This window comes from Parasteatoda tepidariorum, chromosome 3 (genome assembly GCF_043381705.1).
Source record: "Parasteatoda tepidariorum isolate YZ-2023 chromosome 3, CAS_Ptep_4.0, whole genome shotgun sequence".
Classification (NCBI taxonomy): domain Eukaryota; kingdom Metazoa; phylum Arthropoda; class Arachnida; order Araneae; family Theridiidae; genus Parasteatoda; species Parasteatoda tepidariorum.
In genome coordinates this window covers 9,868,434-9,893,559 of record NC_092206.1, presented here as the reverse complement: position 1 = coordinate 9,893,559, position 25,126 = coordinate 9,868,434, and the positions used below count along the sequence as shown (strand labels likewise).

Below are 25,126 nucleotides of genomic sequence, written 5' to 3'. Positions count from 1 at the left end.
AAAGCGTGAAAATTCAATGCATAAATAAACGCGAAATATAAAAAAATTCAATGCATTCAATACAAACACTTAAACGTTTTTTAGACGTTTAGGTAGCTCCCAGTAGAAAAATATCAATTCAACAGCGGCCTTTTAAAGCATTCTCACTTCAATTAATTAATTAATTCCTAATTGAGTTTAAATTAAATATTGTCATGTTTTTAGTGCATGAATCTGAATTGAACAACCTGATAATGCTCACTCTGGTTATTGTTATCTGGTTGCTCACTACGTGCCCTTGCGCGCCGAATGCAATCAATTAAAAATTAAAACTGTTGCCAGCGCGATAAAAGAAATATCATCGGTTTTATTGATACATACATACATACGTACGTATTAGCGTTTTATATAATATAGATTTGATATTTTAATATCTGCGGAGGATAGGTTAAGAGAAACATCAGCTTTCGGAGTATCGGTAAAATGCATACAGGGCAGTGGCAATCTGTGTAGAGTATACCGGGCAAATGTATACCGGGCAGTGGCACTGAAACTTAAAAAAACATTCATGTAGGGCATACCGGGTTTAACTAGACCTAGTATATATTTCGGACGTTTTCCAAAGCAACTATGTAGTTGTCAACATTCACCGGTAGAAGTCAACAAACACCAATTTCGATCATTCACAGTAACATTTACTCTAAGTAAACAAATAAAAACAATTAATTATTATAGTTATTGCGAAATAAATTATCAATTGTTACTAACGAATTTATACTTGAAAGATATTCTATTAAATCATTTTATCTGGCTTACAGGTTAATTTAGCATAGTTGGAGCAGGGTTTTTTCCTTAATATGCATAATTTCAACATTATATTCCTTTTTTTTTTTTTTTTTATCTTTCAAATAAGTATGTTAAATTTCATTTTTAAGTTGATAGTTAAGTAGCAAGTCTCAACATTATCAATATTTAGGGAAGTATTATAGAAAAAAATAGAGGAATAAAAAACGGAAATCATATTACTTGCTTCATTAAATGAAAGTTTTACTATTAAATGAAGTTGGATAAAATCGAAATTTTATCTTCCTGACTAAAATTGGTTTGTAAAAAAAATTTCATTCATGTGAACCAAAATTTTCTCCCTCCTTAACAAGAAAAAGAAAGTCTTGAAATTTGTTATTAATTTTAAAGACAATTTTCTAAGCTTGAATATAGAACTTAGATAACTATGGAATAAACATTGAAACTATCTAGCTCCACATTTATTTTTATTTTTATAAAAAAGATTTAATGTAAGTCGAATGTATTTAATCTAATTGTCTTAAAATAAGCGTTGAACGCACATGGCGCAAAAAAATAAACAAACCACCCTGAATAACTTTTGATCTAAAGATCGGATCTTCACGTTCTAGGACTCTAACTTATTGTCTCGAGGGGGGGACTTCAAATATGGTAATTAATTAGAGCAAACGATATCTACAGATAATATTTTAAGTTACAAAGACAGACGATATTTTAAATTGCAAACGATATTTTAAGTTACAAAGTGCAGACGATATTTTAAGTTACAAAATCAGACACAAAAACTTATTTTCTCTGAATAAACATACCTTTTTTTCTACCGATTAGAATATATGATCCCCAAAATATAGGGGTTAGCCACAATCTCGGAAATAAGGTTCCAATAGTGTTTAAGTGTGAGGAGAGCTGTTCAAGATTTGAGCCCCTTTATGCTAATTTTACTTTGTGAGTATTTCAGCGTAACGATCAAAATCGAATTACGATTTCTTTTTCAAAGTTCTATTCGACCGATTTCACTCAAATTTTGCATTTTGCCATTTAAAATTGCATTCTTCAAAATGATGTAAAGAATTTATACCTTGCAGTTGAAAATTTTTTCCATTATTTTATTATTAATTAAAATAATAAAAAATAATAAATATTTGCTAAAAGTTATATTTTATATGGGATTATCATTGGAAAAAAAGGAATATTATATTTGCGTGCAAACATTTTTTAATTCGCTTAAAAAGTTCTCAAGATATGTTAAAATACTCGCAAAGTAAAATTAGCATTAAGGGTTCAAAACTTTGGTCAGCTTTCCTGACCAAACTACTGGAACCATATTACCCAAATTGCTGCTACTCCTTATATTTTGGAGGTCAGAGATCCAAATCAGTCAAAAAAAAAGGTATGTTTATTCAGAGTTTCTGTGCCTTGTTTTGTAAATATCGTTTGCTCCAATTAATTAGCATATTTGAGGTTACCCCCTGGAACCATTAAGATGGAGTCCTAGACCGTGAAGATCCAGTCATTAGATCCAAAGTTATTCTGGGTAGTCCGTTTAGTTATTTGGGCACTGTACACAATATAAATCAATTTGTTATTTTCCGCAGGTGATTGCGAAGGGTCTATGGTACGGGGACAGAGCCTACTTCAAGAGTGGATGGAATGTGATGGACGGATCTCTGGTCATCATCTCCCTGGTGGACTTTTGCCTCTCTTTTATCGCAGACGGAAGTCCCCGGATATTCGGAATCCTTCGTGTTTTCCGACTTCTGAGATCACTCAGACCACTCAGGTGAAGAATTATTTCAATCACTCAATTAGGTTATCCCATATTAAACAAGGTTTTAAATTATTTATGCTGGGTGTTCCGTAATTACCACCCTTATTGTATATTTTCAGAATCCTTGTCATAAATGAGGTATAAAAAAAACTATGCATTAGAGATCGCTAATTCTTGAAGTAAGGAAGAAAAAAAACAAAAATATTGAAATCTGGCGAATCACTAATGAGCGAGGCTTGTTTGACAGCTTCCCTTACCATTTTTTTTTGAAGAAAAAAAATACAAAAAAATCAACTTATATTTTTATTTCATTAATAAATACAAGGAACTAAAAGAAAACATAATACACAAGTTTTAAGTTGAAATTTCAATTTTTTTATGTGTAAAAAACAATTAATTTACCATCAGTTTACTATCCCAAGTTATCTTGGACAAATGAAAAAAAGTTAAATATTAGTCTTTGAAATAGATTTGAAGGTATTTAATCTTAGACCATGTCAACCTTCATCTATCAAAAGGTACACCTAGATAGAATCAAGTTAACGCGTCTTATATACTAGTGAATTGGTATTTAATATTTATAGTGGTAATTACGCTACATTACTCCTTTTCCAGAATTTTATCTGTGATAGAATTCGATGAACGGATACCACTAGTTGATTAATGCTGTGTTTTTTTTATTTATATAAATTTGCTCATTGTATTTTTCCTTTATTTTTTTTTTTCTTCAATATCGTTCAATGACCGGGAGATTTTATTTACTTCACCGAATTTTTCTTTTCTTTCTTTGAGCAGTTTTTTTTTTTTTTTTAAGAAAATCAACTGTTTAATGAGCAATACCTATATCATAACCTATATCATATATATTATGATGCATGTGCATTATTTTATTTGTCACCTTTCACAGCATAAATTAAAATTTTTAACCCCTTGAAGTTAAAAGTTTAACCCTTTAGGTCTCTGCTCATTATTATTTTTACTCCTAAAATATCACTACTATTTTGATCAATAAAAAAATATATCACAACTATGATAATATGTATAATTAACTATGTTTTAGTTGAATTTATGAACTGTTACAATTGACCCCGTAAGTGGGGACAATTGTAACAAGTGCACGACTGTCAAAAATTGTTAATAATAAATATAATAACATTTAAAATAAGGTTTTTTTTCTGGTAGAGGATAGTCTACTTTACTCGTCTGTCAATTAATACTAATACTATATTGGATTTTTTGTTAGTTAAAAATAGCTAAGTAAAAAATGTTACAATTGACCCCACTCTCCCCTACATACCTGAGTTAACTCGGGATTATCAGGGAAGCGGTTGAAACCACCAAATCCTGTTTGATTGTGAGAGGAAACAGAGAGGAGTGGAAAATACCTTATTAGAAACGCCTTCAAGTTCCAACTGGAAATCAAACAGGTTTTGGTGTTAATAAGAATGACGTCATTGAAATATTCATTTTATTACAGAGTCATCAATAGGGCTCCAGGACTCAAACTAGTAGTCCAGACTCTATTATCCTCTCTTAGACCCATCGGAAACATTGTGCTCATCTGTTGCACTTTCTTCATCATCTTTGGTATTTTAGGCGTACAGGTAACCTTTTTAAAATCTTTTTAAAACCTTTTTGGGAATATTTTTAGCATATTAAAAGAAATGTAGATCAATTTTTAAGTATATTAAAAGTTTACCTGTAGATTCTTTGATTTTAGCATCTTAGATAATTACATTAAGTATATATTATACTTAATATACTTTAAGTATATATTATACTTAGTAGAGTTAGATCTAAGTAATACTGAATGACAATATCTGGAATACCCAGTTAATATCCAATCAATCAGTGAATATCCATGGCAATATCCAATCAATCAGTGAATATCCATGGCAATATCCAATCATAGAAGCCTATTTTAAATTTACAACCAGTCGTTGAACAGCAGACCCAATTTTGAGTTTAGAACTACCAATAATTATAATTTTGAACACAATCCAAAAGACAAGGAAACTCCTAGATCAAGTATTGGGAGCCTTCTTGGGAGACTTTTAGATGGAACTAACCCGCACTTGAAGTTACATGGAGAGGAAAACATTCCACTGTTTGCCTGACGGCAAGGGGACTCTAACCCATGATCCGTCCACCACTGAGTATATTTTTCACTTTGGCACGGTGGTCGGTACGAGATAGATGTGGCAATTGTATCGCCCAGCCATCACTGAGATTTGAACCTGGTTCACCTCATTGGAAGGTGAATGCTATATCTCCTGGGCCACCACTGCTCTCCATTGAAGATTTCATTTTATTTTATTACCAATGTTGAACAACCGGCTAAATTTTTCGGATTTACGACTACTTATGCTCAACTCCATAGCCTTGTAATTTTGAACCCAATCCAGAAGACAATGGAGCTCCTGGATTAAGTATTGGGCGAAATTTGCCCTCGTGCAGGACTTTTTGATGGAACTAACCCGCATTTAGGTTAAAAAGAGATGATACCCTGAGCCACCACGTCTTATTGAAGCATATTAATCAATACCACTCTTTTACTATTCTCTGTTACTCTAAGATGCATCATATACAATAAAGGTTCCAATGTGCACACGTCCATGATCTCTATTCTAGGCAAATTTTTTAGTTTTTTTTTTTTTTTTTTTTTTTTTTTTTTTTTTTTTTTTTTTTAATCAGGACAAATCCAGTCTAATTGCGTAAGATCAATGTATGCTATCAGTTATTGTTCAAAAAAATAATGTCAAAGAATGACTTGTTTTTAGGTTTCGTGCTGCATTCCTACGGTATCACCTACCCTAGTTCCACAATGTTTAATTACAACATAATTAATAATTAATTAGCTTATTTAAATAATTATAATAATGCCATACTTGGGAAGCAAGGTTAGGAAGCTCTGATATATGATAATGTTTCTTCTGCTTTTCATAATTATTCCTTTAGTTCTTTGATTTTTTAAGAATGATTATAATTTTTTTTTAATTAATTGTTTGTTATTTTTAGCAAAAAATGCTTTAAAATGTATTTAAATAAGACACATGTTCAATCATCTGACTATGATTCAAAACTTTGAATTTTTTCTGGATGGCACAATAATACAGTTTGATATTTTAATCTCTAATAGTTGTTCAAGGGTAGTTTGTTCTACTGCGAGGGACCTGATATCAGGCATGTTAAAAATAGAACGGATTGCGAATCTGATCCCAGAAACCAGTGGGTAAATCAACGCTACAATTTTGATAATCTTGGTCAGGTGAGTTATGTTACTCATGATAAAATATATTATATTGCATAAAATGTTTAAAAATAGATTCTTATCAAGAAAATACAAATATTTTTTTTCTCGTGAATGTGTATATTCATAATAATCCTAAAATAATAATATTTAATTTTACATGTCTTAAAAATAGATTTTTATCATGAAAATAATACAAATAATTTCATTTCTCATAAATGTATAGATTTCTTCCTAAACTAATAACATTTTATTTTTTCTGCCTTAATGGTTTTTTATCAAGAAAATAATAAAAATAATCTTATTTCATATAAATCTAGATATTTCTACTAAAAATAGTAATCTTTATTTTCACTTGCCTTATTTTCACTTGCCTTAAAAGTAGATTTTTGTCAAGGAAATAATACAAATAATTGCATTTCTCATAAATGTATAGATTTCTTCCTAAAATAATAACATTTAATTTTTCTGCCTAAGTAGTTTTTTTATCAGGAAAATAATAAAAATAATCTTTTTTCACATTAGTGTAGATAGTTATACTTAAAATAATAATCTTTAATTTTACTTGTCTTAAAAATAGATTTTTATCAAGAAAATAATCTAAATAATTTTATTATTTTTATAAATGCAGTTGTATCCTTCCCAAAATAATAACATTTAATTTCTCTGTCTTAATAGATTTTTTATCAAGAAAATAGTAAATAATCTTTCTACCTAAAATAATAATTTTTAATTTTACTTGTCTTAAAAGTAGATTTTTGTCAAGAAAATAATCCAAATAATTTCATTTCTCATAAATGTCGACATTTCCTCCTGAAATAATATTTAATCTGTCATAAACAGAGATAAATAATTCAAATAATTTACCTACTGAAATTAGAAAATTGAACTTTATCTCTCTTAAAAGAATATTTGTAACAAGAAAATACAGGGTGTTCCAAAATTATCTTTACAACTTCAAAAATTCATAACTTCGAACATAAACAAGATATTTATATTCTGTCTTTTGCATGTATTACTGCAACTAATAAAGTTTTTTTTTTTAATTGGCTGAAAAGTTTTAAGTGAGGATGTGGACACCACAGCAGAAAGCTCAATGCGTCTCATGGCCGTATTCGCTCCACATTTTCTGGACTTGTGCTGGGTCGTCCGGCTCCACTTTTGAGCAATACTGATCCGGTGCTCATGAAGCTTGTGTGCCATGCACGGATGGAGGGTCTGGATGGTGGGTCTCTTTGGAAATTTGTCCTGAAGTTCCGTTAACCTGTGTATCTGATTTCGTGTCTATGAACCATGAGACGCATTGAGCTTTCTGTTGTGGTGTCCACATCCTCACTTATAACTTTTCAGCCTATTGAAAAAAAACTTTATTAGTTGCAGTAATACATGCAAAAGACAGAATAAAAATATCTTGTTTATGTTCGAAGTTATGAATTTTTGAAGTTGTAAAGATAATTTTGGAACACCCTGTAATGTAAACAATTTTATTTCTCATCACTGTAGATATTTTTTCATTAACTAATAACATTTAATTTTCACTGTTTTAAAAATAAGCTTATAACAAGAAAATAATTAAAAGAATTTGAAGAATGTAGAAAATAATGTCATGTAATTTTATCTGTTTCAAAAATATAAATTTATAAAAAAAATACATTTTTATTAAGAAAACAGTGCTCACAATTTTACTACGTACTTTTAAATATTCTTTCTAAAACAATAAGTTTAAATTATTTCTAAATATAATTTTTTTAACAAAAAAATAATACAAATAACATTACAAATAGATTTATATCACAACAGACAAAAGTTTTGCTTCACTAAAAAGCTTATTTTTTTTTTAAATGAAATTTTTCATTTAAATTTTGATAACTTTAACTTTTGTTGTATTCTATTTTTTTTAAAAAAATTCTGTTTTTACCACTTGAATGGTGATTTTTATATCCAAAATAATCAAGCAAATGTCACCTCTCTCTATGTTTTTAATAAAAGAGAAATAATACAAATTATTAAACCTCATTAATATGTTTATAGCCAAGGTAATAATAATATTTTTTTAAAAATTAGTAAAAATATTTTTATTGCAGGCTTTGATGTCGTTATTTGTACTCTCTTCTAAAGATGGATGGGTAAACATTATGTATACCGGTTTAGATGCAGTCGGTGTCGATCAACAGGTTTGTAAAAGTTTGCTGGCTAATTATAATTCTTCTTCTTCTTTGTTAGCGCAACAGCCCCTTATAGGCCTTGGCACCTTCAACAGTTGACAAATGCCAGCGCCTCCTATCAATGGCGACTCCTTTCCAATTTCTAATCCAATTTGTAATCTATAATTTGCTCTCTAAAGAAGAAAAAAAAACATATATTCTCAAGATAAGATGCTTGTTTTGATGTCAAACAATAACATAGAATTTTAAAATTGTTCTTCTTGTCTGAATGTGCTCAAATTACTTAGTAACTCATCGTAATGGACTAGCATTTTTCTAACAAAAATATACGACATAAGGATTGTGATCCTTTACTGTCATAGAAATTCTTTGAGCCATAATATCTTGAACCATAAGGCAAGGAAAATGTGCTTTATAAGGTGTTCGATTGAAACCTAACTGAATTATTGTACGGTGCAATCTATACCCTTATGCAGCTGAAACGCGCTTCTTCGATTCGATTTCTTCAAACCCGTTCGATCACTATTCGACGGTGACCGGTTAATTCAACACTGTAACATTCGGTCACTTTCGAAGTAAAAGGGTTGCCTATATGTATATATGTATCAATCATCAGCTCACGCAATTATATCCGCAAAAAGAAGTGCTTTCTAATATTGTATCAATATAGCCAAACCGAAATATAAAAACCAATAGTATGAGGAGCAAAAAAAATTGAAACGAAAACAGAACATATTAAGTGTAAAATATATTTTTTGCTGAAGCTGCGTTTTTAAGATATGCGCTACTTGGGGAGGTTGTATAATTTGTTTATACCATGTTTTGAGCTACAGCTTCTAATTTATGGCTGGTTTGTTGACATTAATTGAATAGTTGTTTTATTTCTGAAAATGTTTGTAAACAGCAATGTTTCATTGACAGCCCATCGTGAATTACAACGAATGGCGGCTTCTCTATTTTATATCTTTCCTCTTGCTGGTGGCTTTCTTTGTGCTCAACATGTTTGTGGGTGTTGTAGTAGAGAATTTTCATCGATGTAGAGAAGAGCAAGAGAAAGAGGAGAAGGCGCTTCGAGCAGCGAAAAGGGCTAAGAAGCTCGAGAGGAAGAGAAGAAGTGAGTATAAATAAGATCATAAAATATTTTTTATTTCAAGGTAAAACTCAACTATGTATGTTCAAGGTAAAACTCATAGTTGTCCTCAAATTCTTTTTTTTAAAAAAAGGAAGTGTCCTTAATTATTAAACGTTTCAAAAATTGTCCTGAAATTTTAGCAGTTTTCCAAATTTTTGTTGAAGGTATCAGGAAGAATAAATAGTATTTACTTAGAAAAGAATTGAAGAAATTTCAAATTCAAGAATTATGTTTTATGCCATGAAACAAAGCAAATAATGAAATGAACGTCGAAGCCTTCATAGCACGTCAAGTATGATGTTAAACTTCTTCCAGTGTTAGAAACAATTACCCTTGATTTGATGGCATATAAAAGCATTCGATGTGGAAGAAATATATAAGAAATCTCCTATCTCTCTACTCCTTCCTCGTCATTGTATCATACTCTACTGTTTTTCTCAAGAGAATCATCGTATTCTGTTACTACTTAACGACTTTCCATATTTAGACTATTTTCTCCCCTTTTTTGTAAAAAAAAATTTTTTAAAAAAATTTCTTATTAGAAAATGTATTTCACTTCTTTAACTTTATTAAAAACTTCTTTAAAAAAATCTGAATTTTAACTACACAACCTACTTTTTCTATGTCATTACGGGAATTAAAAAAAATTTCCAAAAAAAAATAGTGTAGAAGTTTGTGAAAACTATGTAGATAAATAACAATTTTGAAATATGTTATGATATATTAGACACGCTTCAAAAAAATTCAGAATTTAGGAACACGAAATCATCAATTGCTGCATATTGTTGGTATAAATTCTTGTATGTATCTTGGGTATAAATTCAATTTCGACAATGCTAAATTTATTTTCACCTAAGTCACTTAAACTCACTTTGATGACCAGGAATCTTGTTTTATTCATATGAATGCTGATTCTCTTGTAAACGACATTGATACCTCACCATCTTTCCATTGCGTGTGGAAATGCATTTTACCACGGTTTGCCCCTATGGGTTTTTCTAGTTTTGTTTGAATCCAATTTAGTTGAAGCCAATGAAGCTTTTAATCAGGCTAGATGAGTTAACACGTCAACGGTGAGTAATCAATTAATATATACTATTGGTATTGTATTTACTTATGATAATAGGTGCTATTAAAAAGGTACAAAATTACTTGAAAAATTTTTGTTAGAGAAGAATTGAAGTTATAATATGACTCCCCCAACCTAAAACAATCCGAAACGGTCGCACTCCACTATTTGAAGTGACTTGATTTTGTAACCATAGTAACCGTTAGCAAGATGAGTTCTAGTGAAAGTCAAACAGTACGACCGCTAAGTCATTTTTTTCAATTCCTACTATTAGTTCACATTCGCCTTATATCTTGTTTACTACTTTAAATACTTTTTATTCATCCACTAAAATTCAGATACACTTTTTTAAACTTGAAGGGGATGATACTTGATGTTAGTACAATTTTTTTCAGATATTAATTAAATTTAAGTAATTAATTTTAGTTTTATAAGAGAGAAAAAATTGTAATCATTTAATAAAAAGTAACTAAAATAAAGTTTTTTTCTGTTGACGTAAGTAGGAATGGACTTTTAAAAAAAAAATTACAGTAGGGAACCGATTATCCGGAATGATCGGGACCATCGCTATTCCGGATAACTGATTTTTCCGGTTTTCTGCATCGCTACAAAAAGCCGTTTTTTTAATTGTTAAACCAAACTGAAAAAAAAAACATTTGGATATAATCTTCAAAAGAAGAAAAAACGATGAAATACACTAATGATTATTTCCAAAATGATGGTAAGATGGTAAGGTAAACATCTTTCAAAAAAGAAAGAAAAATCCTAAAATTTTATGAGGAGAAATTTTTTTCTTTTTTAAAAAATGGCGGGAAAATTTTTCGAATTTCGTTACGGTTTTTTGGTTTTCCGGTTTTCTGATTTCCGGATAACGGGTTCTGCACTGTATTATGTGTTTTACTTCATCTTTAACATGAACTCTAAAAATACATATCGAGTATGGTCATTACAAATCACCCAGTCTAAAAATTAACAAATTAGAAGTTAATACAATTTTAGAATCTTAAATTTTCAACTGTATCACATCTTATAGTCAAAATTTCACCATAAATCACTTCAATATCTATTTATTTCAAAGTTTTTATTTGTTTATTCATTCTAGAAATGCGAGAACCACCCTATTACATCAACTACTCAAAGCCACGTCTTCTCACTCATAACATCATTACAAGCAAGTATTTTGACTTAGCAATTGCTGCAGTCATCGGGCTAAATGTTGTCACTATGGCAACAGAATTTTACATGATGCCCATGGTAAGAGAATTTCGTTCCATTATATTTTACTAATAGATATTTTGACATTTACCAAAAACTTTATTTATATATATATATGTAACATAAAAAGCTTCAGCTAATCTTATGTTATTCCTTTTCTGTAAATCTTTTGTCTTAATTTATTGTTCAAAACGAAATGCTCTTTCTCACATTTTAAAATTCACATCCTGTCGTTTAATCTACTTTTAGTTCAAGTATGCATTAATTACCATTTTGGTGATTATCTCTTTAACTAATTCGTGGGAAAGACTTTTTCCATGGACCTATTTAACAGACAAATTATAATTACTAAGTTTTCCCTAAAACGAAATATTTTACTGATTTACTTTGCAAGAATTTCCCTAACTTTTATTGAGGAGCACAACGATTTTGAGTCACTTTGATAACTGTTCTCTGTCCAACAATTATTAAATAAATTTTGTGCCCTCTTTCCCTGCCTAAGATCTGTTTTAATCCTTCCACTCGGCAACGGCTTTATACATATAAAAAGGAACTTGATTTACGATATCATGGTAATAAAAAGATGTTTCAGTGCATTATGCTAGTAAAAATTCCTGAAGCTTGTAAAGTACTTTTCTGGGAGCAATACTAGTTTAATGTGAAGATATATTCTTTTGGAAAAAGTATGGCTCACTTTGGGCATTATTAATCTAACTTTTAAAAAAAGTCTAACTTTTTTAAAAAAATTTCTCATTAAATGGATTGTATCCTTTTAGAAAAGCAATCATGTTCCCAATTCAAAGTTTTTGATGGCTTTTCATTGATGGACCAATGTTACCTCGATGGTAACCATCAGTAATTCCATCATGAACCATTATATTTTTTTATGGTAACCATCATCTCAATGTGGAAATTCGGACTGATTTATGATGGTATAACATAAAAAAGAACCAAATTGTTTTGAAGACATATTCCCGAGAACCAACAAGAATTCCAAATAAACCATCATGAAAATGTTTAGTTGAAACCATCATGATCCGTCATGAATTGTTCGTTGAACCATCAGAATTGTGTGTCATAGTTTCTTAAAAATGAAATGTTGGAACAATCATGAACCACCATCATGTGGGAGTACTGATTAATTTATGATGGACCAACATAAAAAAAAAACAAATTGTTTTGATGGTAACTGATGGTTCCTGAGAACCAACAAGAATTCCCATTAAACCATCAAGGAAGTGTATAGTTGGAACCCTCATGAACCATCACGGATCATTATGGATTATTGATACATGAGAATCAAACTTCTCCTGATGGTTAACCATCATAACATTAAAGTAGCATTTTCCACCATAGAATGATGGAAAAGTGTTGGCATATCAAAAACCATGAACGCGTAATGGAAAATGTTGGATGATGGTGACAATCAAATGATATTGGGCCATCATGAATCGCACAGAAATCAACATAAACCATCAAACATTTTCGATTCGACCAACAAGAATTTTGACTTGAATTGTTATGGTATATTATTGTAAGATGCAAAATTGATATGGTAACTCAAAAAATAATTAAATAACGTAGAATTGTGGTGCCTCAGTCACGAGAATTTATCAAGTTATAAAAACAAATTACATATGCTTTCGCTAAAATAATTCTTTTTAATTAAATTTCCCTCGTTTTCAGTTTTAATAAAGGATCAATTATAATATTTTCGTATCTTTCTTAGGAGCTTGTATATGCCCTAAAGGTTTTCAACTACTTTTTTACTGCCGTCTTCATTTTAGAAGCGGCAATGAAAATTGTTGCCTTAGGACTTCGTAGATATCTTTCAGATCGGTGAGTATTTCCTATCCTATTCGCTTTTGAAAATGGTTAAAAGTCTATATTAAAAGATCTCCCAAAAAATAATCTCACACTTTCAAATAGAAAATATTTTATAATGCTTCAAACAGAAAGAACAAAAACAATTTAGTAGAATAAAACTTTCTTTAAAAGAATTATGTGATTAAAAAATGCGATGATTCTTTTAAATATTGAAAATAAAAAATAATTTTACTTAGAATTACTCAAAACTCTTAAATTTCTTATTAATTATGAATTATATTGCCAATTATGTATCAAAATATATAATACTTCAAATGTTAGAAATTGGACATTGAATTATGAAATGATAAATACTTGACACATATTTTAGACAATCAATGTCAAAAAACAGAATCAACAAGGTATAAAAGACTCTTCTGGCATTTCTGCTTTTCAACTTTTTTCATTCTATATATATATATAAATATATATCTAGTACAAAAATCTAGTTCATGTAGCAGTTAAAATAGTACATATGATAGTTAATATAGTATATATGGTATCGTATCTAGTACAAACTTAAAGAAAAGATAGGGCCTATCATAAGGCTTATCCAGCTGAAATGTTCTTTAGTGCGCCGCTAGGTGGTGCTCTGCACCTAAAAGTACCATTTGGTGGTTTCTAAATGTCTGTGCTTCCCAAACTATGCTGTATGAAGAGCCCACAATGGGATACCTGCAAATGACGTTGTGTGAGTATCTAGATCCTATTTGGTTGTTGAAACGTGGCATTTGTTTACATTAGCAATTGTTTATTCCATTCCGTTTCGAGTAAGGCAAGCCCGTTAAGTATCAATTCTCTTAATTGACACATTCTAAATTCTTTCACGAAGATTATTTCTCAAGGATTTCAATTCTTTCACTATATATTTACACAGAGACTTAACACAAAAACATGCCGTGTGGAACATAAACAAACTAATTATGCATTGAAGTTGCCAGGTACACAAAACGAAAATATATCACGGTTACAATAAAATACATAAACAAATAATAAATCTAATTTAAGTAAAAGACGCAGACGAGAAAGAATTATATTTTAACTCATTCAATGTGTGGCACGGCTCCAAAATACTGCACTCAAAGTGCTGAAAAATACAGACTGAGTATCAAAGTGGCAGCAATATTGGAGATATGGTCGCAATGGTTTAGTCAGTCAAAAGTGGTCAATTTGAGGTTATTAAAAACGTTTTTGTCTGATTCTGTAACTAATTAAATTTAATTAGTATATTTGAAATTAATTTTTTGAACCATCAAGATTGGTTTTTAGTACATGAAAGTCCGGTTTTTAAAACAAAAGTTATTCAAATGTTTTTCTTTTTTTTTTTTATTGTGCCGCAGTTTGATCCCAACATATTTTTAGAGTTTTAAGATATTTAATTAAAATTATATTATTACGGTTGATACAATTAAAAAATAAATTATGGAGAGAGAAATAATTTTCAATTACTTTTTCGGACATGCTATATCACGTAATAATATATCACGGTACATATGGTAATATATCACGTAATACTTATAAATTTAAATACTAATCTCCTTATATTTTATACTTGAATCTCATTTTTCAATTTTTACTATCTGATTAAATGTTCAATTACTTTTGCCCAAAATGTATATAGAATATTTTGCATGCGTAATACTTTGTAGATTGTATTGTAGAGAATGCCTGTATTTCGTAAGCTTCTAAACATATTTATTGGGTAAATTACAGTCTCTGTGGCCAAATTATTAGACGCACTGTAAGATTCTATGTAAAATCTTAATTATCAGGTGATACTATATACAGCATTACTGTTTTCACGCGACTGAAACCGGTTTGCACTTGTTTACGTTCGTGTATCAATTGGTTAGATTAGACGATATATTATATAAATTCGACCATTGAATAAATCGGACGATATAATATATAAATATAGAATATTTATTATATCAAGTATTATATTAGTATATTTTTATAATTAGTCCAAATTATTAGACGCACTGTAGTTTTTTAGTAGTTACATCTTTTGCACGAGTATCTATGCAATATTTTTAAGTTTAAACATACAAGTAATGAGTTTCGATTCAAGAGATTTTTTTATATATTTCCTATTTGTATTTATTTTTAACATATTGCATTACAATGTTAACCAATCAATATACGAATGTAAGCAAGTGCAAACCGGTTTCAATCGAGTAAAAAACAATAAAGCTGTGTAGTATAACCTGATAATTAAGATTTTACATAGAATCTTATAGCGCATCTAATAATTTGGTCAGAAACTGGGAATTCCTTTCTCGCTGTTTTCAAAATATAATTTTATTTGAAAAAATATTATTTTAAGTTTCTGATTAAAAACAAATCTTCTGAATATAGATGGAACCAATTAGATGTTGGAATCGTAATCCTCTCCGTAATTGGTATCGTTTTGGAAGAAATGGAATCCGAAGTTATACCAATTAATCCGACAATCATTCGAGTGATGAGAGTCTTAAGAATAGCAAGAGGTAATATATCCATAAATTGCAATAATTGTTTCTTATCTATAGTTTGTCTATGGTAAAAACTCCCTCCGACACGAAGTCTGATGCTATGGAAAGAAGAATAGCTCATTTCAGGGAGGGTAGCTTCTCTTCACTCTAGGGCTAACACACTAAACCGAAGAAAAAGATTCCTTTTTTCTCACCGACCCAAGCCCAAACCAGTCCTAAACAATGATCCCACACCCCTACTTGAAATAATTATACCTCGTTACCATAGTCACCGCCAAGGGTCCAGACGAATGACTACGGGAGTTCTTACTTTAGACTAACTATAACAGTCATAAATGAAGATAAGGTTATGAATAAAGATACCAGCTGAGTACTCGTTCTTCATAATAACCCAATTCTACGTTACACTTTAAAATAAAGTTATTTAAATTGGTGTCTGGTCTTATTAACAGCTTTGCAATTTTTATCCTTTGGCGCAAATGACATTAATATACTATTATGAATTGCGGTTTAAGAGATTCGTTAAATGATTTCGATCTTAATTTTCAGCGTCATGCACAAAGTGATAAATGCAAAAATTTTATTTAAAATAGACAGCCGCTCGTTTGATAAGCAAAAATTTTAAATTACAGCTGTGAACTCACCGAATTCGTTATAGCAATATACTTTTAATTTTAAATGTTATTTCAAAAAAATGATTACTTAGAAATATGATTTATGTTCACTAATACATCTTAATATTATAAGGGAGGGAAATATTTAGACATGGGAAGTGGTGGGACAGGTATTCTTTTTTGTATAAATATTGTTAGTTCAATAATTTCAATTGCTTCATGCCAAGAAACAGAAACTATTACGAAGTAATCATCGGGGTAGTTGAGCGTCAGCGTTAGCTCCTTAGTATGACGTAAAATGTTAATTTATGCTCTCAAATATGCCTACAAATATAATTTTACGACCATTATACTTCTCTGAATCTAAAGAGTTTTTGCTCCAGAACACAGTGGGTCAGCGTCCAAGGTTTCGTGGCTAAAATTAGTACTTCGATAAAATTTGCTTCAAAATTTGGGGGGTTTTATATGCAGGTAAATTGAATTCATGGTTGAAATACACTAAAAATATCTAAAAAAACAAAATGGCGGCTGAAATATGGCGAGCAAAAATAAAAATAATAAAATAGTACGTTTAAATAATTAAATATAGCAATGAAAATATAATAATTTTCGTCATTTTATATTAAAAATGAAAAGCAAATTATATTCCCGAAGTAATAATACAAAATAACGCGAATTAATTACAATATAACGCGAAAACATGAAGAAAAAAAACATAATTTTTGTTTCTCGGTATATTTAGTCCACCTTTGCAATACGGGCAAAATGGGGCAGGTTTTTGCCCGTATTGCAAAGGTGGACTAAATATACCGAGACAATAATATAAGAAACATCAAGAAACATATAAGGAATAAATATAAGAAACATCAAAGAAGACAACAAAGAAAAGTTTAGCTAATTACCTCGTTGAACTTTTTGGAACAAAGTTTCGAAAATCATTCAAACATTGTAAAATGTCAAATGATAAGATATAAACTATAAGTTTGTCAAGAGTATTAACTAATCCAACAAATTAAAAAATTGTACTACAATTTCAGACTAATTACTCTGATAAAAATGTAACAGTAAGGTGAAATTCCTATATATATTTCTGAAATAAAAATTTTAAATTACATTTAAAAAAAAATTTTAAACATATTTTTCATTACATTGTACTCTCGTCGGTCCAAAAAGTAAATTATAATCTCTAAAATGATTACGAATACTTAATTTGGGCTATATTAAAACTGCCTACACATATTTTAGTTGAAAATTTAATTTTTGACTTTTCGTCGAAGATCATGGTCTTCTGGCCCACAGTGCAGAACCCAAATATATTTTCTTCAGAATACATTTTTTTTTTTACTCCAAAATGATTATGCTGCTCTTCCATCTCTGTTATTGATTTTTAAAATCATTGATTATTTATTTTTTTAACGTTTATAGTACTGAAATTGCTCAAAATGGCTAAAGGTATTCGAGCTCTTCTTGATACCGTAATGCAAGCTCTTCCACAAGTAGGAAACCTTGGCCTTCTATTCTTTCTCCTATTTTTTATATTTGCTGCCTTAGGAGTTGAACTGTTCGGTCGCCTGGGTAAGAATCATTTCTTCATTACCTTAAATATCACCATTTTTTAATAATTCAATCTTTGTTATTTAGTTAACTATTCCTCCAATAAACTTACCAAATACATTTCCCCAACTCTGTAGTTCTAATTGCAAGAAATTACAAATGTATTCTGTACAAGTAATATAAAATAAAAAAAAATTATAGTCTATTTCTTAGGTCAATAAAGAAAACTTTTATTTTAGTTAATTTTTATTAAATAATTACAATTTTTCTCCCATATAAAACTAAAATTAATTAGTTAAATTTAATGAATGAATTAATAGTTGAAAAAACTGTATTAACGTCAAGTGTCATCCACTACAAGTTTAAAAAAAATGTATTTGAACTTGAAGGAATAAATAAAAAGTATTTTAATAACGCTTGAAAATTTAAACGAGATATATAAATATATATTGGTAGAGTGTGAACTTACAGTTGGAATTGAAAGGAAAAAAAAACGAGCTATCAGACTACTATAAAAGTATAAATTTGTTGACGTGGACCACACGTGCTAACACGTTATGTTCTTTATTGAATTTATGTGACACTGCGAATATAAAATGATTAAATATTTAAATGTTAGCAATAAACTATTTTTTTTAAATTCAAATATAGGTACAGTACAGAACCCGTTATCCGGAAATCAGAAAACCGGAAAACCAAATAACCGGAACGAAATTCGATAAATTTTCCCGCCATTTTTGAAAAAACAAATGTTCTTCTCCTCATAAGATTTCAAGATTTTTCTTTCTTTTTTGAAAGATGTTAACCTTACCATCATTTTGGAAACAATCATTAGTGTATTACTTCATCGTTTTTTTTCTTCTTTTCAAGATTATTTCCAAATATATTTTTTTAGTTGAATTTGACAATAAAAAAAACTGTAGCGATTCAGAAAACCGGAAACATCAGTTATCCGGAATAGCGATGGTCCCGATCGTTCCGGATAATCGGTTCCCTACTGTATAAATTAGAAATTATCACTGATGTTATTTTTAAAATAAGTGAAAAGCTGAATCGCTTATGGTGAAATTTAAAACAATGACTAACGCTTCAATCAGAAAAATCCATTTTGTTTTTCGCTCATCCGTATTTATTCAATGAATTAATATTTGAAAAAACTGTATTAATATCAAGTATCAACCACTACAAGTTTTAAAAAAAATGTAATTTGAAGTTGAGTGTATGAATAAAAATATTTTATTAACTATTGAAAATTTGAATAAGATATAGGGAGACTGTGAACTAATAGCAAGAATTGAACTAAATCGTAGACATTAATTATTTGCATAATGATTTTACTTTCCAACATTAACTTTTGAGTGTCTGGTTGTTGGTATAGTCGATATTTCTGTCACAGAATGTACTGACGACTATCCATGCCAGGGTCTCGGGGAACATGCTCATTTTCGGAACTTTGGGATGGCATTCCTCACATTGTTCCGGGTGGCCACAGGAGACAACTGGAACGGAATTATGAAAGTAAGTTGTTTTAAAAATAATGCTTATAGTTTATTTTTTTAATTAATTAAAGTAAAAAAATAAATTACAACGAACTGGAAGACAAAGATTCAATAAATGTTTACATAAAAATAAATTAATACGGTTTTTCGGTCAACAAAGCGCTGAAACTAAACAAAAAAAAAGTTCTTTCAGTCGAGAAAAAACAGCTTCAGTGGGGAAAAAAACCACTTTAAATTATAATTATCACACTTAAAAATAAATAAATAAAAAGAATTTTTCTTTTTTGGCTTTTGCAGTCCGATTTCTTAAGCTCTTTCATGGCTAATTCGATCACAAATCCGATGGTCATTTAGAATTTTAAGTACAGAAAAAAGCGGGTTCTGGTAAACCAAGAGCTGAAAAATGTTTTTAAAAAAATCAAAATATAAATGAATTATTGCAAGATTACTTAGGATTGCACAGTTGATTAGTAGTCTTGCTATGGGTGTGCAGACTGCCGAAAATATCAACTGTCATCTGTCAAAAGGTAACTCAAGACAGAATCGAGTTAACAAGTCTTATATACTAGTGAATGGGAATTGAATAGCTGTAGTGGTATCTAAGCTGCATTCCCCCCCCCTAGCAAAATTTTATCTGTGATAGAATTCGATAAACAGGTCCCACTAGTTAATTCATTGCTGTTTTGTGAGAGGTCGGGTGAGCTGTATGAAAATCACCGAGTTTCGAGAGCTGTTCGTGAGAGCTGTATTAAGATCCCGCTTGTTAGTGTGCTAGCTCCAGCAATGCACTTAGCAATCGACTGTGTACAGGCCTATCCGTTGCGTATGATTGATAATGAGTAGCAACAACGCGAGCAGGACAATGTCACAGTCACAAATAGCAAGTCAGCTGTTCACTGTAAATTTATTATTGAATAAAAATTTGAATCTTTTAAGGAAAAATAGAAGATTTTAATAATCGATTTAAATTAAAATGAGAAGTTAGAACACATTTTAATGGGATTAACTTAGCAGCGAGTATGGTTTACAAAGCTAGCCATACAAGATTGCATGGAAACTAGCGTAAAGCTTACTAACTTTTTTGCATTACCAATATCTTTTGTGCTTACATAAAATATTTAAAGTTCATACAACCCACAGGACACACTGCGAGAGAACTGTGATCCGTCGAGCGACTGCATTCGTAACTGTTGTGTCTCTCCCGTGATCGCCCCTCTGTACTTCGTAGTGTTTGTACTAATGGCACAGTTTGTGCTGGTGAATGTTGTCGTCGCAGTGCTCATGAAGCACCTCGAGGAGTCTCATAAGCATATGGACGACGATATAGAATTGGACGCTGAAATTGAAAGACAGATTGAAGCCGAACTACAAGCTGCCGATAGTGTCAGGAGGAAGGTACGATTTACTTCATAATTTATCAAACACATTGAAATTGGTTAAAAATTAGGTAACGTAATTATTGCATTAAAAAAATTATCTGAACCATAGAACCAATAAAAGATTTGAAAGAACAAATTAACAAGAATTAAAATTTTTAAGTATTTTTCTAATATTCGTCTTTGAGCAGTGGTAGCTCAGGGAATAAAGCGATCGCCTTCCAATGAGGTGAGCCAAGTTCGAATCCCGGCGATGGCTGGTCTATACGAATTCCGTACCCGGCTCGCACCGACCACATTGCCACTGCAATCCCGTGCTGTTTTTGGCACTAAGATTTACTGAAACTGCGAAACTCACAAGTCTCAGTTAAGCATTCCATTCAAACTTAAATATAATTTAATAAGTTTAAGAGAGAGAGAAGCTTGAAAAAAACAAATATCTTGTAAACAGACTGACACTTAAAGACAATACCATAAGAAATTATGAAATCGCACATTTGCAGTCATTTCTTTAATACTAAAGATAAAAGAACGCAAAAAACATCCAATGCAATAAATTGTCTCCTAGTCACGAATAAAGCGCTCGATGAAAAGTCTCTTTTTGACTTATTGGTTCTATGGTTAATAACTATCCATACACAGATCTTTCCTAAGAGTCATTTCTTTGAAGTACCAATTTTGTTTTGATCATAATTTTTTCCTTGTGCGAACCATGCATGACTAACTATACCCTTGTTCCCTCCTCTAATACGTCAAGAAATCTGTTATGATAATATATGTTATTATTACCCATTGGCAAAATGGGTGTTGTTTTGGGTTTGATGGCGTGCGCACCTTATTTGGACATCATCACACTTTTCAACTGTGTTCAAGAGTAATAGTAAACAGCAGGCATGCGTCGTCATTGCATGCGTTGCTATGGAGTCCGCTGCTTTTTATAATTTTTCAGAATTCCTTTTTCTTCACTTTTTAATTTTTTTTATGCATTAAGTTGGTGAATTTACTTTTGAGATATGGGACCAGAGATATCTCATAAATACTTCTTGCGTTGTGAATAAAAGAGAATTTCATCATTTGAACGATATTTTTCTTTTTATTGTTTTAATTAGGAATCAGAAATTCTAACCTACAATTCAAATTGGATCGTTTTCAATACTAATTCAGGTGAATATCACATATAAAGAGGGTAAAAAAAAATTAGACAACAACCATTTTGCCAATAGATAACCTGTGATCGCTCTTTTTTTTCCCACACACTGTTGAATTCGCTTGTAATAATTTTAAATAAGTAAGTAATTCAAAATTTTAATCGCTCAGTTAAAGAAAGACTTTTTGCAAATATTTTTCAAACATATACGAAAACTCAAATGACGACAGCATCACTTTTTTAAATAAATTCTTCATCAAGAAAATCCTTAAAGGTTAAGATAATGAATTTGAAAAATGTTAACCATGCTCATCAATTTATAAAATACATTTTTCTACTGAAAACTGCTATGTCTAAAAACTTGGCAGAATAAATCTATGTTCTTTCTTCAACTTCATAAGGATACGTTTTTAGATAGATATCAGAAATTTGTAAAATATATTTTTCAATTGTAAACCGCTATGTTTAAAAACTTGGCAGAATAAATCAATGTTCTTTCTTCTGCTTCAAAAGGACACGTTTTTAAATAGAAATCATAAATTTGTAAAATATATTTTTCAATTGTAAACCGCTATGTTTAAAAACTTGGCAGGATAAATCAATGTTCTTTCTTTAGCTTCATAAGGATACGTTTTTAGATAGAAATCACAAATTTGTAAAATATATTTTTCTACTGAAAACTGCTATGTCTAAAAACTTGGCAGAATAAATCAATGTTCTTTCTTCTGCTTCAAAAGGACACGTTTTTAGATAGAAATCATAAATTTGTAAAATATATTTTTCAATTGTAAACCGCTATGTTTAAAAACTTGGCAGGATAAATCAATGTTCTTTCTTTAGCTTCATAAGGATACGTTTTTAGATAGAAATCACAAATTTGTAAAATATATTTTTCTACTGAAAACTGCTATGTCTAAAAACTTGGCAGAATAAATCAATGTTCTTTCTTCTGCTTCAAAAGGACACGTTTTTAGATAGAAATCATAAATTTGTAAAATATATTTTTCAATTGTAAACCGCTATGTTTAAAAACTTGGCAGGATAAATCAATGTTCTTTCTTTAGCTTCATAAGGATACGTTTTTAGATAGAAATCACAAATTTGTAAAATATATTTTTCTACGGAAAACCGCTATCTTTAAAAACTTGGCAGAATAGCTTCTTAATACAGCAAGTGTTTTAGATAGATATCACACTAGGGGTCATACATAACTCTTCCAATGTTTGTATTTCTTTCTTTTTTTTTTTTTTTTTTTTTTTTTTTTNTTTTTTTTTATTTTTTTTTTTTTTTTTTTTTTGTTGCAGCATGGACGTGAGAAAAGAAGAGAAGCAAAGAAGCTTGAGGAAGAAAGACAACTCGCTCACAGAAAACTTGTTAAGATGTCCTCACTCCCAGCTAACTTCATCTTCCGTTTTTCAGATGAGGGCAAAAGTAAATATTTTTAATAATACTTAGTCCATTGCTTAAAATACAATTGAAATACTATTTAATGCATTTTTAGACTGCTTAATTTACGCAGTTGTTGATAATTTTGTATTTTTTATTCAGTCTTGGATTTAATATATAAATACAAAAAGCTACGCAACAAAATCTTACGGCTTTATATTATCAATAAATTATTTCATTTACTTAATTTTCAAAGCTGGTACTCATATGCTATTCACCCTGTATGTATAAAGGGCTTAGGGAGATATAATAAGCCACATTTTCGAATTATGCAAGATGGTATTCTTCGTGGGGGGGGGAACATGATTGTTCCCAAAATATTGAGATACTACTGCTGTATTGGGCTATTATCTAATAGAAATTTTGAAGCTTAGAAAGTACTTACCAGGTAACTATACCTACCAGTAATTTGATGGGAAAATGTTACCTTTGGAAAATGTGTGGCTTATCAAGGCATCGCCTTATGTCCTTCCTGAAATGGACACGTATAGTTTGTCTAAAGTAAGAACTCCCCAAGCCATACGTCTGGACTCGTGGCGGTGACTATGGTAATGAGATACAACTATTTCAAGTAGGGGTGTGGGGTCGGAGAATAAAAGGGAATCTTTTTCTTCGGTCTACTGTGTTATCCCTAGAGGGAAGAGAAGCTACACTCCCGACAAATGCGATATTCTTGTTTCCATAGCAGCAGACGACCTCAGACTTTGTGGCGGAGGGAGTTATCGTAGACAAACTATATGTAATGCTGTATAATATAAATAGTTTGTAAGCAAACACAGTCTACTTTAGGAATGCACTTCTATGAAAAAGTGGAAAATATATAGATCTATTTTTTATTGCATTAATATTCTTTATTGCATTAATATTGTATTAATATTCTTCTTTTTGTTTCAGAAATTATGAATAGAAATTGTTCTTATATTTCGCCGTAAGAAGAACAGAATTTCAATGTTTCATGCTCAATAGAACCATACTAATGGTCTCATTAACCTCAGAATTGAAATTTGTTTCGACGAAATATTTTTTTGCTTGAAACAGTTAGAAAAATTAAATTTCTTAACACTAACTTATTAAAATTAAACTTATTCCTTTATTTTGTTGAGAGCGGCTGGAATGATGAGAAAAGCACTGAATAGCTCCGTTTACAATCATACATGCATTTAATCACGTAACCTGAGTAATTTTCAGCAAAATTTTAACAAAACAAAAAAACAATGTAAAATATAAACTCTATGGAAATGTGACTTAAAGTATATCCTTAAATATATCTAGAATTAATATTGGATCCAATGAAATATAAAATAAATTTTCCAAAAATTTCTAGTAGGACGGAGATGTTTACCTGTTCGAAATAATTGACCTTTTGACTATTTAACTTTAATTCCTGGGAAAGAGGTCATTTCAGTGTCAATTCAAGGTAACTTTTAAAAAAAATGTGCAAATGTGACAGAAGATTAATTTTAATCCCAAAGTTTCTTACTTTCTTTAGCCCAAAAAGCTTTAAACAGATGGCACCACAAGTTCCTTCTCCTGTTCTTTCTATTAAATTTGCTAGTTTCGTCCTTCAATTAAAAGACATTATTGTGGACAATGACATTTTGAAAATATAGCAGCTTAATTTTTCATTCAAAAACGTTTTCGAAACATTTTGGTGCAAATTTTAATAATTTTTCTCTGACTTACATGTTTACCTGAAACGCCACCTGATCAAAGCTTAACCCTGTCCTGCCCCTGCCAGGGGTCATCCGGGGAATACTGTAGACTCAAA

At 30.2% G+C, this 25,126-nt stretch overlaps 1 protein-coding gene across 1 annotated transcript in view; it reads left to right on the top strand.

The window, feature by feature from the left end:
- LOC107441470 (voltage-dependent T-type calcium channel subunit alpha-1I) overlaps positions 1–25,126 on the top strand; it is a 313,139-nt gene that overhangs the window by 274,123 nt on the left and 13,890 nt on the right. The window contains exons 21-33 of the mRNA XM_043045682.2: positions 397–457; positions 2,379–2,563; positions 4,029–4,155; positions 5,691–5,819; positions 7,886–7,975; positions 8,888–9,080; positions 11,270–11,421; positions 13,112–13,221; positions 15,607–15,737; positions 17,762–17,911; positions 19,287–19,408; positions 20,530–20,784; positions 23,217–23,343. Coding sequence (XP_042901616.2) covers positions 397–457; positions 2,379–2,563; positions 4,029–4,155; positions 5,691–5,819; positions 7,886–7,975; positions 8,888–9,080; positions 11,270–11,421; positions 13,112–13,221; positions 15,607–15,737; positions 17,762–17,911; positions 19,287–19,408; positions 20,530–20,784; positions 23,217–23,343 — 1,832 coding nt within the window. The remainder of the gene's footprint in view (positions 1–396; positions 458–2,378; positions 2,564–4,028; positions 4,156–5,690; positions 5,820–7,885; positions 7,976–8,887; positions 9,081–11,269; positions 11,422–13,111; positions 13,222–15,606; positions 15,738–17,761; positions 17,912–19,286; positions 19,409–20,529; positions 20,785–23,216; positions 23,344–25,126) is intronic.